General features: G+C 29.3%; 1 protein-coding gene across 4 annotated transcripts; it reads left to right on the forward strand.

The window, feature by feature from the left end:
* Positions 1 to 410: 410 nt before the first annotated feature.
* On the forward strand, positions 411 to 16,070 carry LOC145195628 (uncharacterized). Of its 4 annotated transcripts, none has more exons than XM_090077498.1 (9): positions 411 to 597; positions 11,659 to 11,794; positions 12,989 to 13,036; positions 13,278 to 13,319; positions 13,836 to 13,898; positions 14,078 to 14,128; positions 14,225 to 14,799; positions 15,293 to 15,404; positions 15,631 to 16,070. In XM_090077498.1, exons 2-9 carry the CDS (start codon positions 11,743 to 11,745, stop codon positions 15,957 to 15,959), a joined length of 1,272 nt encoding a protein of 423 aa, XP_089933624.1. In that variant the 5' UTR covers positions 411 to 597; positions 11,659 to 11,742; the 3' UTR covers positions 15,960 to 16,070. The 4 variants fall into 4 exon arrangements, with proteins under 4 accessions (XP_089933624.1, XP_089933623.1, XP_089933625.1 ...); XM_090077497.1 differs by having other exon boundaries at positions 416 to 597; positions 13,830 to 13,898; XM_090077499.1 differs by lacking the exons at positions 411 to 597; positions 12,989 to 13,036 and having other exon boundaries at positions 10,344 to 11,794; positions 13,830 to 13,898.
* The last annotated feature ends 1,728 nt before the right edge of the window (positions 16,071 to 17,798 follow it).

A 17,798-nucleotide genomic window follows, 5' to 3' on the forward strand; every position in this document is an offset into this window, starting at 1 on the left:
CTCGAACTTATTATTTATTCGAACGATGAATAGTGCGAGACAGCCGAAACACTAAGTGGACACACGTGTTTAATAGCATGAAAAAGAAAACAGTTAATTCAATTAAAATTTAAAATATTTTTAGCAATAACGACTAGAAATTCAATTGTAACCACACCAATAAAACGATAATAGTTGATTTATAATGGCTCGCGACAATTCTGTAACTGTTTTATGATTTTTACTTACAAGTTCAGGTCAGAGAGACAAACGTTAATCAAAAGATAACTGGCAAATCCTATTTTAGAGTACCCTGACTCAGTGGTCAAAAAAAATCACTAAACGAACTTATAAATAAAATTCATTGTCTATGCAACACCTGATTTAAGAAACATCTGCTGCACATATAGAAAGAGAAGGGTTAAGAAAACAAAAAAAAAAGAGAAAAGGGTGAAAGGGAAGAAGAAAGAAGAAAGAAAAAGAAATTAAAAAAAAAGAGTTCCAAAGATCTTACGAGAGGATACTTTTGTTTTAATAAAGCATTAAAAGAATATATTTGAATTAAATATTTGCGAATATTCGTTAAAAATTATAAATAAAAAAAGAGGAAGACCAGTAGTAAGTATTAATTATTATACATATTTTGATTCAGACGTTAGTATATCGTTACTATTTTCATTAAAGTTTTAGTATTAAGCTTATGGTAGGTCTAAAGTGTTAGAAGCCGATTTTGTACACGAACAGTTATACGAGTCTACCGTTATACACGAACAATTGTTTTTCACATGAACATTATACATGAACAATTTATACATGAAAAATTCCGCAAACTGAGGGTAAGTCAATACACACCCAACCGTTAACACCCGAAAGCCCTAACAAACATAAACACTCAACAATCGAAACAAAACACAAACCCGTATGTAAAATTCCCTAGAGAAAACACCGCCCTCAAAAAAGTAATGTTGAAGAAATCGTAAGTGGTTGTTTTCCAGACTGATCATATGGTTTACAACATGATCATTCTGGAAAACGACCACTTTTTCGACTACGATTTCTCAAACAAAACTTTTGTGAGGGTGGCGTCTGTAAAAACCTAAATGGTACTGCTGGGTGCATACACCATTCTTCAACAAGAAACTCTACTTGAATAAGGATTTCAACCGCGAATCTTGTTAATCAATGAATGCTGAAAAGTTCGCAGCCTTTATTAGGATTTTTTTATAATAGGATTTTCCCATTTCGGAATTTTTCTTTTGACTTTTTTTAAAAATTAAATCTTTAGTGTTTTTGACAATCCAAGTGACCTTATGTACGTCAACTAACTTCCTAATAAATTTTAAAAATTTTTAATCTAACCATATAAGGACTGTATGGAATGATAACGATCCAATATAGGTTTTTGAAATATTTCGAGAATCACTTAATCAATTTTGATTTTTTTTTTTTTTTTTAAGAAAATTAATACCAAAATGCAGTAAAGCTTTTAGAAAACATCAGTTTAGTGCGTTTTTGAACAACTTTTTTTGTAAAATTTTGTGATACCACACCCCAAATTTGGTGAAACTGATTGATGTCTTGTGCATTTTTACGCTTCTTCTCACATTTTATGTTTACCCAAAACTTTATAATTAAACGAAGTTGTGACACGTTTGCTGGATTCATAATTTTTGGAATAAAATTGACGCCATTTTGTTGATACGATTCAATTAACACTGCTTGAGTAATAACAAGATGCAGTATTAGGAAGAGTGGCGGATCATCATTTTTATGGATCATAGGCATAAGTCGCTTTTTTAAACATTTTTTTATGTAAATTTCGGAGTTCATATTTTCTTTTGTGAAAAATGGCTGAGTTTTGAAACCAAAACCTTTGCTAAAATGCTGTTGGGATCTTTCAGGGAATTTGTGCATCCTGTATGTCATGCAGCCATATTTTTTTTTCTTTTTGACTCTTTGGATTGTTTGCTTAAGAACACCAGCTGTTGTTGTTTTTTTTTTCTTATAATATTCAAGCCACTTGTCTAAAATGAAATTTCTCACTTCAACATGCTAATACATTTTGTTTGTTTGTAATCAGCTTTCTAAACTACTGTAATGTTATTTGAAAGACAGATAAATTTCCTTTAAAACCATAAGAAAAGCCATTAGGTTTGAAAATTTCCATATCTTGAATGTTTACTGAATAACGCGCACTAAAAATTGATCAAGTTGGTTCTTGAAATATTTGAAAAACCCAATTGGTCATTATCATTCCGTTGAGTATTTCAACACCACACAGCGAATCGAAATCGTGTTTGTTATCTGAAAATCATTTTATTCGCTTTTATTATTAAAATTGATATACTTGAAGGAGGCAAGCTGAAATAACAACATCAAATGTACATAACTCTTCATCACATTTTCATTTGAATTCATTTTCAAACCGAGTGACGTTCTCAATAAAATTTAATCACTTAGTATTGAGATTGAGATGAAACTTAAAATCTTCATTTTAAGCTTCTTAAGCATCTCTACATGGAAGGTCTATCGGAGAAGCTTTTGATTGTAGCTGCTCCGTGAATTAAGATCACATGAAAACTCTGTGGCATACAATATCGGTAGTACAAATATTAGAGTAGAGCTTGGGATTTTCCATACATAGTGTACAAAATTTCTTGCTTGCCATATCTTGAATGTTATATGAAGAACACACACTAAAAATCTTATCTAAGAAACAGCAATATTAAAGATCTTACTTTTTAAATTAGCTTTTTCAGCAAATAATACAGCCATTTATTCTTTTTCAAGCTTTAATTTTAAAAGCTAATCATATAAGTTAAAATTTTTGGACTCCTCTAAGAATTAATTTGTTTTCACCGATTTTACGGCACCGAATTGTAATCTCAAGTGGAACAAAGCAAGCTAGGAACAATAGCACTTTTTTTTTTTTTTATTATTAAATAACGAATCATCAGAACCCGTTTTATAATAAGTTTTATTCTGCTGGCCAAAGTATATAAGTATATATAGGTTTTTTATTCACAAAGGGTGTTTCAAATTGAGCGGTTTTTTTTAAGAATAAATAAAATATAGATGGCGCACTGAATTCGTTTAGGTGTTTTTACATTTAAGAAGTGTGATGTATGACATTTATAAAAATGACTTCGTACATGATAAAACAAAGCGTTTAAATTGTTGAATTATTTTATGAAAATCAACGTTCTGTAAAAAGTGTTTTTAGATAATTACATGAATTTTATGGTTTACATGTTCGTCCGTCGGAAAGCACTATTTGTCGAATTACTAAAAAATTTAGAGACTAGTTCAGGTGAAGATCATAAAGCTGAAAAATACAGTCACATTGATCGGTGTAAATGGACCTTATTTTTTGAAAATGCTGCTGGTGAAGTTGTAATTATCAATAGTGATCGATATGTCAAAATGTCATTGAAAATTTTAACAAAAGAGTGGACGTCTGTGGAGCTGTAAGAGAAGACCATTTGACAGATATTACTTTTCGTATGTAAATGTCTTAACTGATACTTCAATTACCAATAAAAGGTTTTTTAAAAAGAATCGAAGTTATGTGTTTTGTTTATTTTGAAAATAAACCGCGCAATTCGAAACACCCTATATTAGACTATTTTGAATTTAACGAAGTCTTTTTGCAGTTAGGTCTCATCCACTTTGCAGTGGATGCAGTTAGGTCTCATCCACTTTGCAGTGGATGCAGTTAGGTATCATCTACTTTGCAGTGTTGACAGCAGAGTAAAGTTTTTGTTGATCATATATTTGTGATGGGTACAGATGACAAGGATTTGTAATTTCTGCGTTTCTATGCAGTTAATTTGTAGCTTTGGTTATATTTGAATCCAGCATTACCAAAAGCGCCTTGTTGCCAGAAAGCATGAATGACTCTCGTTTTTTATTCTTACCGAATAAAAAAATTTTTTTATTGCTTTTTTTTTATTGGTTTATTTCCATCACTTGTTCGGCCTCTTCTGTTTTTTTTTTTCTTCATTTGATAAAACATTGCTGCAAATGTTAAATATTCTGAACGGTCGAAGCTCGCTAACGCGTTAGCACTTAGTTTTTTTGAAACACTCCTGAAAATAAGTAACTTGTGGTCGACCAGCGCTCGAAGAAAAAAAAGTCATAGAGAATAAGCTTGTTGCATGAACAGTTTGATATTTAGCTATTTCGCATTGTTCCTGAGAGAAGAAGATTCAATTTATTTAGAGAAAACCCAACTTGATTTAAGATGCACTTGAACCATAAATATAAGGTTCGACTTGTTCAACAGTAAAATTTACAGTTTAAATTATCAAAAGTTTATAATCATTAAAGTTTATAGAGTAAAATGGGGTCAAATGAAATAGTTAAGAACTTTGATTAATTTTTTTTTAAGGGAAAAAGGTTTTTAATTTTTTTTTTTTTTTAAAGTTGTGGAGAAATTTGAGCTGTATTTAAATATATACAAATCAAGTAAAAAAAGTTTTTAGTTTTTTAAGAAACTTTATTTAATTGAAAAAAAAAGTTATTTCATTCTACCCTCACATTCGGGGAGAATGAAATACGCAAATTTATGTGTAATTAAAACAACACTCAATAAAAAAAAAAAAAAAAGCAACCAATAATAACAATTTAAAAAACAACCAATAATAACAATTAAAAACAACCAAATAAAAAAAACTTTATTTTTGAGATGATGTTGAATCGTAAAGAGGTACTAGAGGTTTAGCTGAATTGTCATTTGTGCGGCACTTTTTGGTGCAATAAAACTCAGCGCCTTTTACATATCGCTTTGGTATGCATGTTTGACGAAGCCAAGCCTTGCATTTCGAATTTTCAAACTGATACCATTCCATGTATTGACTTGTTGAAGCTTCGCCTAAAACTTTACGGCACATTTTACACTTCACTTGGTTTGCAGCTGCCTTTTGAATAGCCGGAGTTATTAGAATATTGAAGGTTGTTTGCAGGCAAGTTGTCTTTGGAGGTGACTTTGAAGCTGATGCTATGCAACACATGCTGATGCTAGATGTTGTTGATATAGATTTAGATAGCAGTGGCTGAGATGGTGTAGTTCCTGGTGCTAGTAGTGGTTGTGATACTTTCATAGATTCTGGTGGTTGAGATGATGAAGGTTCAGGTTGAGATGACGGTGTTTCAAACGTATTAGCAATTTGAAATTTTGACTGATCGATTTTACTGATGTTGAGTGGAAACAAGCCAGTATTCTGAAGTCCACTAACTATTTGGGTGCGTGTAAAAACTTCACCAGAGCTAAGAAGTTTTGCTTGCAGTTGGCTAAAACATTCTTTTGATAAGTTGCTGAACTTTGTCTCTGCATAAAACTGTTGAAGTAATTTGCGCCAAACTCTTTTGAGATGACAATAAACACCGACATCTAGTGGCTGAAGAATATGTGACGTATGAGCTGGTAAGCAAATTAACAAGATATTGTTTGATACAAATAAGTATGACCCGATAGGTGACATGTGTCACATGTCCATCTACGACTAAAATATGAATGCCTATAATTTGATAACCATAATTAGATTTATCTAATTAAATAATTATTTGATTTAAGTAAAGATTAAACTAAATACCTGGAATTTTTTTAATGGCAGGAACATACACGCCAGTGAGCCAATTCAAAAATTGCTTATCTTCCATCCATCCGGATGGAGATATGGCGTAAACGGCATCGTCTGGACCGCTTAAGCACCAACTTCTGTATAGGCGTTTTTTTTATTCAAAAATAATATATGGAGCAAGACGATTATCAGCAGCATTGATGCAATTTCCAACTGCATTATGGGTTTTTTCATTGTTGCCAACCAATTTTAATGGTCGTTTTGTACCACGCCGGCAAACTATATGGTGCTTGCCTTGATCCCCAGAAAATCCAATTTCATCAAAGTTCCACAAATGACATGAAGTAATTTCATTGATTCCTGCTTCGTTGAATTCTTTTTGCAGTGTGTTGAAATACTTTGCAACTATTTCTTGTGTGCAAGAAGCGGCTCTGAGTGATGAAATATTGCTTATGGCCCTGATGCTTAACTTATGACTCCACCGGTTTAAGAAAAGCTTATACCAATCTCTCCCTGGTGTACCATAAGGAAACAAATGAGATTGACTTTGGCGTTGCAAATAGTCGGTAACTAGTGTGATGACGTCATTGTAAGTTCTACCAAAGCCCCAATCGGATAATTTGATTAGGATATTTACCAAAGTTGATTCAAGTTGTTGCGACAATCTCGTGTTTGAACCACTCCCAATTGTTTCACCTATGCCGTGGACACGCCTGTGAAGAGTTGCTACTGGTATGCTGAATGATTGAGCAGTTTTGTTAGGTGAAAATTCACCGCTTTGTACTTTGGCCACTGCAAGCGCGACTTGCTCATCGGTGTATGGTTTTTCTTTTTTCTTTGAGAGCAACTTGTTTCGAGGCATATTTTATATTAGAATAGGTTTAACACGACTTTATTTAAAATTTATACAAAAAAATCACAGACATTGATTGGTCACTTGAGATTTAATTAATAAAAGCCGCATCTAACAAGTGAGCAATTAGCGTATTTCATTCAACCCCACATGTGTCCGTTTTCGTTTTTATCTCATAACTTTTTTCCCTGAATAACAAATTTAATTTTGAAAAAAGATTCTTGACCACCGTAAAAAGTTCTACCAGTATACTTAATAAGCTCATTAGTATCAAATTTAATTTCCGAGAGTTTTATGTCCATTTTTCAAAAAAAGAAAAAAAATATCATCACGCATTCGAAAACTTAACAAATTATCAAAATAATTTTTTTTTTAAATTAAAATTTGATATCATCTTATTCAGAAAAAAATCCTCTACAACATGATCAAAAAAAATTTGCAAAAAGTTTATTCAATAATTAATTAAGAACAAAAGAATAAGCATAGTCATAACTATTTCATTCTACCCTCTATTTCATTCTACCCTGTTTTACTATAATCATAATTGAAGGGCTAAATCACTATTATCAGTACAATTACTACAAAGTTATTAATTTTTAATCCAAGTATATGCCAGAAACGAATGTTGCGTATTTGCAATTACACGGTTTACAATGTATTTGTGTATAAACATCGTAATAAAAAATATATTTCCGACTGAAAGGAAGATGAATTTTATGTTATTTTATCATTTTATGTAATTGTACCGTTTGGCACCATTGTACATGGCGCCATTCTTTGTGGTTTAAAATAAAAAAAGGTAATTTGTTAGAGAAAGCATATGATCTTAAATTTTAATCTTAAATTTTAAGATTTAAAAGCGACAAAAGTTATTTATAGTTTCAGTATTTCTCTAAATTTCTTTTATTGATTCTAATAATTTGTAATTTCAAAATGTAGGAGACGAAATAAATTGGAATAGAAACTAAGTCGTATTTAAATTTATTTATATCTTATAGTTACATTTATAATATTATTACTGAAAATTGAAATAAGAATTTACTAAGAATATAATCAATTAATTCCATTAACCTTTAAGTTGGCTTAGCACTATATTACTTTCAAAAGTCCTCTAGTTAAGTGATCCTTATATTAGTTCCATTAATCCTCGAGTTGACTAAGCAACTTGTTTAAAAAATCAGTTAAACGTTAAATGAAGATTTTTGAAATCATCATCAGAAGGCTGAAGAAAGATGATTACTGCTGAAGATGAAAACGTTTAAGAACGAAGAAAAACTCACAAACAAAAAAAAGTTAAATTCAGTTTACAAAATCAAAACACAAAAATTTAGCAATCTGATAAAAGCCAACAACAATAATGCAAAAAATATAGAATATTTTTGTGGTAGAATAATCAAAGATTTAATTTAATGCAACCAGTTTGTTTTCATACATAAAACTTGATATGACTTTCTACGCTTTTTTTCTATGCTTTTTATTTATAAACAAACAGCGGGAAATTTTTAAGAGGCGTGCGATTTATTATTCGATGTTCGCATGATAACGCTAAGAGTTTTAGCTAAAACAGCCAGAGGTAGACCAACCGCGTTTTTGGAGTTTTGTTCAAGAGAGATTCATTCAAGACCTTTGGATTTATAAGAAAGAGCGCTTGCATTGCATAAATAAGTTGAGTACAAATAAAGAAGCATCTATCTCCTCAGTTATTTTACCTAACATAGATGAAAGAAAACTCTTAAACTGCGGTTCGTGGTTTGAGTATTTTAAAATGCTAATTATTAAAAACCTCCAAAAATTCTGCTAAAAAAACGATCCTGTTGCTCTAAATACCTTTGAAAAAGATAATCATGCCTGTGGTTCTTTTGATTTAACGTCTGTATTCTTAACTAACCTTTTTTAAATTTAACTAATGCCAATAACCAACCTCCTAATACAGTTATAAACAAAATTAAATAAATTGATAAAATTTTCTTCAAAATGCCAATCATCATAAAGGAAAAACGTCAAAGTATTTTTAACAATTTTTAAAACAAAGTTAAATTTCTAAAGGTTTTATAAATAATTTTCTGTTTGTAAAAAAGAAAGTTGTGTTTCACCCTTTTAAACACTAAAAAAAAAAAAATTATTATAACTTTTATTTAGTAAGGTTCCATTGGAATGAAAATCAAAAAAAATCCTAAATTTAACTTTGAAAAGATTAGTTTTTGAATTTCAAATATTTTTTCCTCTGTGAAACATTTTTGTTTACGCTTTATTTAATTAATTTCAATCTTTTTTTTTGTGTCTGACATTTACGTAACGCATCATAATTCTGGGCTATTTTTATCCATCTATTTAAAATGTTAAAATAGTAGATAAAAAGGAGAATTGAGAAAAGATTTACAATTCTTCTAAGTTAAAGAGATGTCCACATGTTAAAAGATGAGGCTCAAAGAATAATTTTTTACTTAGCTAATGATTGCTACCTATCATCAAATATGTTATCCATAAAAAAATACAATAAATAATTATTTATATATATATATATATATATATATATATATATATATATATATATATATATATATATATATATATATATATATATATATATATATATATTGTTATTGTAATTTATAAATTCCATAAAAGAAATTGATTATCGATCCTGCAACTTTATAACTTTATAATAACTTTATCTTTTTTTTTTATATACAGTATATATTTATTTTTAACAAAAGTTGCTCTACATAACTACTGTAATAGAATTGAAAACAAAAGCTTAAATATTTATGATTCAATAAGTATTATAGAATTAGTACTTTATGAGAAAAGTATGCTGTTGAAGGATTTATTTGGCAAATTCCCTATGCAAATCAGCTGATGTTAAATCTTTCAAAGCCCAGTTAGACACACTTACATTACCAGATTCCGCAATATCTTTTTTATTAAACATTCATCATCCTATTAGAAAACAATACGTTTATATCACGTATTAGAAAGTGTGGCCACACTAAAGAAATGTAACAATTTTCAACGTTTAGCTTCATCAAAAGCCGCAAGTTTAATTAGCTAATATCGAAATTGAGTAAATAGTAGCACAAAACAGTAGAGTTTCGTTTGTTAAATTGTGTTGGATTCTTTTTTATCAAAATGCAAAAATATTATTGGTTTTATTTTCTTGATTTTATCAGTAAAACAGAATTTCATAAACTGGATTAGCTACAACTGAGACAAAAAAACACAATAATCACTAATTTTTCATACATTTAACTTATAAAAGCTAGAAAGCACGCCATCAATTCTAAAACTCAATATGAATTAGGAATTAGGAATTTCTGTGGCTAGGTACACAAAGTAGGAATTTCTTAGCTGAAGATTTGAATAAAAAGATCAAACTCTTCCATGTAAAATTTAAGTATTAAAAGGTACAACAGTCCAAGCTTCAGTAAAAGGTACAATAGTAGTAGTAGGTACAGGTAACGTTATATAATACCTATATTGTAATTAATTGTAATATATTATATATTATATATTATATATATATATATATATATATATATATATATATATATATATATATATATATATATATATATATATATATATATATATATATTATAACTAAGCAAAAGCTACTTACAATAAGAAGATAACTTTCACACTCACAGCATTAATGTAAATATGACAATTTATTTATTTTGATTATATAAATATAGTTTTTGATGGTTTTTTGTATGAGACGAGAGCCCGCATCTTTAATTTTTTTCTCACTCGGTATATAGAAATGTATATATGTATATATGTGTGTGTGTGTGTGTGTGTGTGTGTGTATATATATATATATATATATATATATATATATATATATATATATATATATATATATATATATATATATATATATATACACAAACACACGGTAGAAAGAGAAAAGTATATATTATTTTTTTGAAAAGATATACCTTGTGAGAAAAAAGTAACTTGAATTGTACAATAATTATTTCTTATTCTATTTTTTAATAGATTAAGAAACAATTAATGTACAATTTTTATTAATTCAATATTTATACGTTGTAGGCAATTAGTCATATTGTAAGTTTTAAAAAGATAATTATGAAGATTGATATTTAATGATGTACAAAAAATTTCTGTTTTTATGAACATCACACTCGTTTTATTCGCGAAACATCCAAACTCCATATGGATGGGCAATACAAGCAACATTAGCACTTCTTTATTTTTCAAACAGAAACTCCCTCACTTCTTAAAAATAAACAAAAATTAGAATCTCAAAATAATCAAAATAGTTTACAATTGTCACAATACCTCATAAGAAAAAAATGAAATATTATGCTAATAATATTTCATTTTTTATGGGTGTTTTACAGCATAAAACAATGCACAACATTTAAAAACTGGAGGGGTACAAAACTGTTTAGATTATTGCTTCCTCCCAAACTCCATTCCCTAAAAAATATAGAGGATTAAGACCCCTGACCATGATTTAAGCCTATGATTATCCAAACTGTATTAATTAATAGTCGTCTATATTTTCAATTTCTCACAGAAAGTGCCACTTTATTGAGGTACTTTCTGTGAGAGATTAAAAACAAAGACGGGAGTTAATATGACCCGTTAAAAACGTCTCAATTTACTAGTAATTTCACTGTAGGTAGATTGAGTATTATTAAGAAAATTATTCAGATAATATTTATCCCAAATCAACAGTTATTTGTTATAGATTAAATACTTCATATTAACCGATGACTCGGGGTTTTATAGAGGTCAAAGTAAAAAGTTTTTGAAAGAGGCGTGTGGATCAGCCTTTAATTTAAAAATTTGTACATTTATCGTTTTATTGAACTTTTTTATCTTATCAACTTGTTAATGAATTTTTTTGCTAAACAGCAATATTGCTGGCTTCTTTAAGTAATTCTGGTCTATGTAGGAGGGGGTAATTTTAGCAACGCTTAAAAGGAATCAAAGACCACGTGATTTCTGAATGACGCATAATGCTCTTTCAGCAAATGTACCTGAAGATTTGAAGCATACCAACAGCAAAACATCTTACATATGACGCAATTTAAATGTTATGGAAGCTATCGCTTCCGCTCTTTCTTTAATGTATATTCAGTAATAATCAAAACATAAGAATTGTGTCTAATTTGATAAATTGATCAATTATCTTCAGCTATATTAGATTAATAAATCACCAATACTCCATTTTAATTTGATACTCGTTTGTTTACCAAAATTTAACGTCAGAAAAAAAGGCTTACGGTGTGAAGCAAAAAGAAAAATCAAGTAAAGAAGTTAACGAGCGGCGACAAAAGTGTGAAAAATTGCGCAATGAATTTCCCTACGAGATGGATGAAAACTACTCAAGCAAGCATGGTCGCCGGTGAGGATGATTTCTTTGTTTTTTAAATGTAACAATGTCTTATCTCACTTAGCAAGACCATTACAATCCGAAATAATTTTTATGTTGCTAACTCTTGATATCGTGGTACATAAAATTATTCTTCCCAAATTTTAGACTTTTTTCATTTAATCAAATAGATAAGTTTTAATCTGTAGTTTCACAGTGTGGCGTTGATTTTTTCTGATAATAGTTTCTGAAGAACTTCCACTATCTTAAACATATTTATAATAGCTAAATAAATATTTACAATATCTAAATATTTGTAATAGCTAAATAAATACACTGGTATTATGGGTTTTGAATCTATTACCTGATCAACTTTGTTATTATTTGTTTTTTTAAACTTAAAAACTCATAATTTGTTGTACACCTTACTAAAAACGCATCGACAAAAGGTCTGCAAACTATCGTATATCGAAAGTAGTACCTTTGTGATGGTGACGATGGAAAATGATCTAAAAATGAGTTGGTTTATTAGTTGAACAATTAGTTTTACTCTAAACTGAATTATTAATCTTTTTGTGCATGATTGTGTTTATTATAAATTTTGAACTAAATGTTTCTAAGAGCTTTTTTTTCCCGCCAGTGAATAAAATAACCCTTGTTTTTGAACTATTACTTCAAACCTTTTTTGATGTACCACTAAAACCTTCAAGCCAAACTCTTCAACTTTAAACTCAAAATTTTTAACTCAAATCTCAACTTTAACACTACCGAGATTCTTTTATGGGTTTTTTTTTTCTGAAATCAATTTATGTATATATTACTGGTATGCAACATGTTTTATGCGCATTTTAAGGAATTTTAAAACTTTCTTTAAAAATAGCTAAAAACAAACAAACAAAAAAACACCAAAAAGAAACAGAAAACAAAATTATTTTGCAATAACTACGTACACTATTAATATAAATAACTACATATAATACCAACGGCTAACGTTATGCATCGTTAACATTAGTTTTGAATAATTACTTTAAAAAGAAATACAAAAAAATCAAAGCATAAAGCATGTAAAAAAAATAGTTTAAAATTTTTTTTTTTTTGAAAATGTAAAAGTTGTTAGTTTAATGACTGCACTAAAAATAAAAGTGAAATTTTGTGTAAAGTAATAATCTCTTAAAACAAATAATAATAATAATAATCTCTTTCTTCGATTTTATTAACAATTTACAGACCTGAGAAGAGGAAGTCACCAATCTTCAAATGCTACAGCTTGCTCAGGTAACTGTGAACAAAAAAAGTTTTTCTATTGCTAGAAACTTATTTTTAATTGAGTCTGAAAAATTTTCGCTAATGCCTTATACAAAATATTAGCAAGCAGTGAGATTTCCTGAGAACGAAAAATTCTAAATTGTGTCCCCCCCCCCACTCAACGAAACCGAAACACCCCCTTATATTTTGTAAAAATGATTTTTTCGAACTGTCATGGAGTTTATACAAATATTTTTTGTTTTATTTTTAGAACGCATCGAAAAAAGATCAGCAAGTTACCCGACTTCAGAAGGTGAAAAAAAAAATTGAAATATCAAATCGGAAAATTCCTAAAAAAAACATTAAAACAAAAAATTTTGTGTCTAAGGGCGATTTCTATTTACTACTACTCGTGAGTATTCGTAAATAAGAATTATAAAATGAAATTGCCTTTGTATTCTCAAAGTTCGAAGTGCTTTATAATAAGTGAAATGGCGATAGCTTAATTGTAACGATAATAAAATGATAATTACTACAGTAATAAAGTAAATAATTTCGGCAAAAAATCACATAAAATGCCTCATTTAAAACCTTAAAGCGAGTTTTAAAGCACTTTACACCCGTGTTTTGAATGTTTTAACGCTGAATTATTTGTCTTAAATTTTGTTAATTATTTGTTCTTATTTAATACATTATGACAAAACGTCATTAAATGTTATTAAACTAAAAGAAAAATTTTTCCTTTAAACCAAAAACAACGTTTTAAATTTACTTTAATTGGTTTATTTAATAATGTGTTAAAGGTGGATAATTTATTTTTAAGTTTCAGGCTTGAAGAGGCAACTTGTTAGACCTGTTAATAGATCTAAAAGTTTTGTTGCTTCTTGTTCAGGTAACTTCAATAATCAGATTTTAAAATATAAAGTGACATTTATAGAGTAATCAAATTATAGTATCATAAAGAGTAATCATGGTTTTATCTAAAAGAGCAATTTACATGCAAAAAAATAAAGGAAACATGAAAAAAGGCGTTGGAATTAAGATTTAAAATTTTCATCTTTCATTTTCTAGAACCAAAAGAGGAAGTAAAAATTAGATCAGTTAGCTTTATGTCAGGGCAAGGTAAAATCGCACTCCAATTCATTAAATCATAAACTCAATAGAAAAACATTTTATGTTTATATAATTCAAGCATGCAAATGGTTTTTTGTTTTACAGCGCTTTTAGAAGACAGTAGTTTTTCGTCGACGCTTTTAACCCCTTTACGAGGACGCCAAAAAACGCTGCTTGGAGAATTAGATTTGGAGATGTATTCAGATAATGAAACAAAAGACGTGAACTACGAAGCTCCTTGTGAAATAATAAGTGAAGAAATGGCAAGTTTAAAATGCATGTTTCAATATCTGCCAGATGAAAGCACTGTGTTGGTGGAACTGCGTGATTTAATCACTTATTTTAAACCCATTATTTTTCACGGAGTAAAAATATCTCAAAGTTACGAAGTGGCGTTAGACATTAAACATTTGTCTTCAATAAAGACAAGTTTTCTTGCAGCTAATCGCAGTATAAAACGAAAGAATTCTAAGGAAAGTGTTGAACTAAGACTTGGGCAGCCAGTCGGAATTTCTCTAAAAAATAAATGCCCCGAAAAATCAGTCATTCGGTTGGTATTGTACGAGTCGAACAAACGAAATAAATTTTTAGCTTGCGGATACATTCACGTAAAGGTCAGAGATATAACAAGTAATCCTCAAGCACTCGAGATACAGGAACCATTTCATCCTTCATCAAAGGTAGATTTTTTTTTTTTTTTAATTTAAACATTGATTAAGTTTTTTGTAAATGATTATATTCTGCATATATTTATAGTTTTATCTTTATTACTTTCTTTATTTTAACTTTTTTTTTCTTTATTACTTTTTATAATCTTTTATGAGTTAATTACTTTCACGCACAAAGTGAATTCATTGCTGCACGTTTTCATTCTGGCGGTTTCTATCACCCCCCAATCATGGATTCATTTAAACATGTATATTTACTATGTGTGTGTAAACATGTGCGTTTGTTTGAAAATAAGAATGCAGAAGTTTTATTTTCAGCCCGTGTAGTTTTAAAAAAAGTTAAATATATGATGCCATGGTAATTAAGAAAAAATAAAGCTATATTTTATCATAATATCAATCGGTTGGTTTATTTACAAGCATAGAAACAAATTAATCTTTAACTAAATTTCCAAGGTAACTTTCCTGTTTCCTTCGAAACACTTAAAGTCTCTTTAAATTACAGGCTCAACCAGCGCAAAAAGGTACAATCACTGGCTCAATAGAGTGGAATGAAAGCTTAAACAGACTCCATGTAAAAGTATTGTCAGCTAGTACAATAAAAAATAACCGTAAAGGTATTCATAATTTTGTGAAATCAGTTTAACAAATTGAGTAATACCCCCCCCTACCCACCCACCTAACATAAGACGTCTTTAAGTTATCTTTAAGTCGTCTAGACGTTTTAAAGACGTCTTAAAGACGGCTTATGTTGGGTGGAATGTGGTCTCCTGCCTGAATATTTTCTCTGTTGTATTGTAAGTATAGTTATGAAGTGATTTGAACATATTTTTTCACTTTCAGAGTATTTCGTTAAAGCGACAGTATTTATTGGTAATTTCGAAATGACATCTTTGAAGACTGAGTCGGTTTTATCACAACATAATAAAATTAGAATTCGTGAAAAACTCAGCTTTTCAATTCCTTCTAAAGAAAAAATGTCCGAAATCTATAGAACTTCCATTCTACTTCAAATGTATGAGAAAAACAGAATAACGAACGAAATTTTTGGTAAAATAATAATTGGTCCTAATATGCATACTGAATGCAGAAAATCCATTTCTTGCTGGCATAAAATCCTTCGCTATCCGAACAAAGAAATACAATTCCAAGAATTGCCACTTTATTTATAAAGTTCCGAGAACTGCCACTTTATTCACTGTAATATTTATTAAAATAACGAGGTGTTTTGTACATACTATATATTTTGCTTTAAAAACTGAAAATAAATTGTATAAAAGTAATTATCCATTCGTCATCGTTTATGTAAAAACAGGCGATATTTTTAACACGAGCGCATTTGAATCTATAAGGTAGTGAAAAAATGCCGATTTAAATCGATAGTAACAACGGAGTAAATTCCAGCAAATATTGTTAGATTATCAAATTTTTTGTTTAAAAAATTTTCTGCTCTAGCAATTTTCGAGTTCCCGGCAATGCTTTGCATAAAACCTCTGCATTGCGCGTTCTGTCATAAAAAAACAGGACGACTCGAGAAACCCAAATATTTAATCACAATTGAGAGTGAATCTAATAGCAACCCAAAAAATTGAACGAAAAGATTCAAGGTGTAAAGGGAATCTCTATTTTTTGAATAATAATTTAATCTGAGTTTTCAGAATTCATTTTAATTCTTTCAAGAATTATGGGGGCGTTGTTAGGATCTGTAAAGTTTCAAAATTCACACGATTTTAAATTTTAAATTGGCATTCAGTTTCTGATAAAGCTTCTATTAATGATAAAGTCATTTTTTTTAAATAGAAGATACAACAGGTTTCAATTTTTATTCAATTAATGTAAGAAGATTTAAAAGTTAGGAAGGGGTTCGGCAAGATTTAATAATTTTAAATGCGTTCCTGAAACTTCCGCACTGAATAAAACAGAATTTTTTTTTTTTAACAATAAGTAAATTCCACACGCTTACAAATTTAAATTAATTTAAAATAGTTGAAATAATAGACACCCTGGACGTGTCTCCCTAAAGAAATACTTTTAAAATTTGAATATTTTTAAGAAATGCGCATGTTTATAGGAAACAATAAAATTAATTGATAGACTTTAAGCAATATAGAGAAATTTAAATAAAAAAGCCAATATTATGGGTACTTGCTGATAATATCCGGCCTTTAAAATTTGAATGTATCACGTTTTCTAATATCTTGACAATTAATGAATAATCTTCTAAAAATTTACTTGATAGAATCATACTGTTGATTCGTCAAAAAAAAAAGCCTTAATGAAAGAGAGATTAAGTGTTTACAGTACATCAGCGGCTTTATCACTTTTTATTACTCAAATAGATAATAAATTAAGAATTAGATACCGACGGGTGACAACTGTACTTTTTTACAAGCATTTAAGAATTTCAAGAATTTCAAGCTCACACTGCCGCCTGAAAACTTTGGTTAAATGCACTGCAATTTTAGGACCTTGTTTTCACGTGTTTTCTAGGGAGAAAGCACTAAAATCACTCTATTATTTATTTCGAAAAAAATGTGAAACTCCCCCCCCCCTCTCTCCCTCCATTTTTGCTACACCCTATTGCACAATCTTTTACTTAAACATGAATATCCGAACGATTAAAAACTATTGCATAAAAAAGTACAAGTTCTGCTTAAAAAGTTTTTGCTAGATAAATAGTTGTTTGTATTATATACAAACAACTACATTTAAACGATATAAATGAATAACTGAGCCAAACTCACGTTGTAAATCAAAACTAACCTTGAGAAATTGGACTGCAATGTGAGAAATTTGGAACTCATTCCAAAATTTAATCTTAATCCCTCCAATATAAAATCAAGTACAAAAATTTTCTAGTGTACCCTAGGTTATAATAAAATAATGCTCAATGTTATTTCATCAACTAAGTCAGAAGTAACTTCTGCCCCCCCCCATCCCCCACTGATTGAATGTACGCACTGATACGAATTATTCAACGGAGATGAATCTTCTCAACAAACCTTCTCAGG

This window comes from Hydra viridissima, unplaced genomic scaffold (genome assembly GCF_058129835.1).
Source record: "Hydra viridissima isolate aposymbiotic clone 2 unplaced genomic scaffold, HvirCarnegie_v1 scaffold_2, whole genome shotgun sequence".
Classification (NCBI taxonomy): Eukaryota; Metazoa; Cnidaria; class Hydrozoa; order Anthoathecata; family Hydridae; genus Hydra; species Hydra viridissima.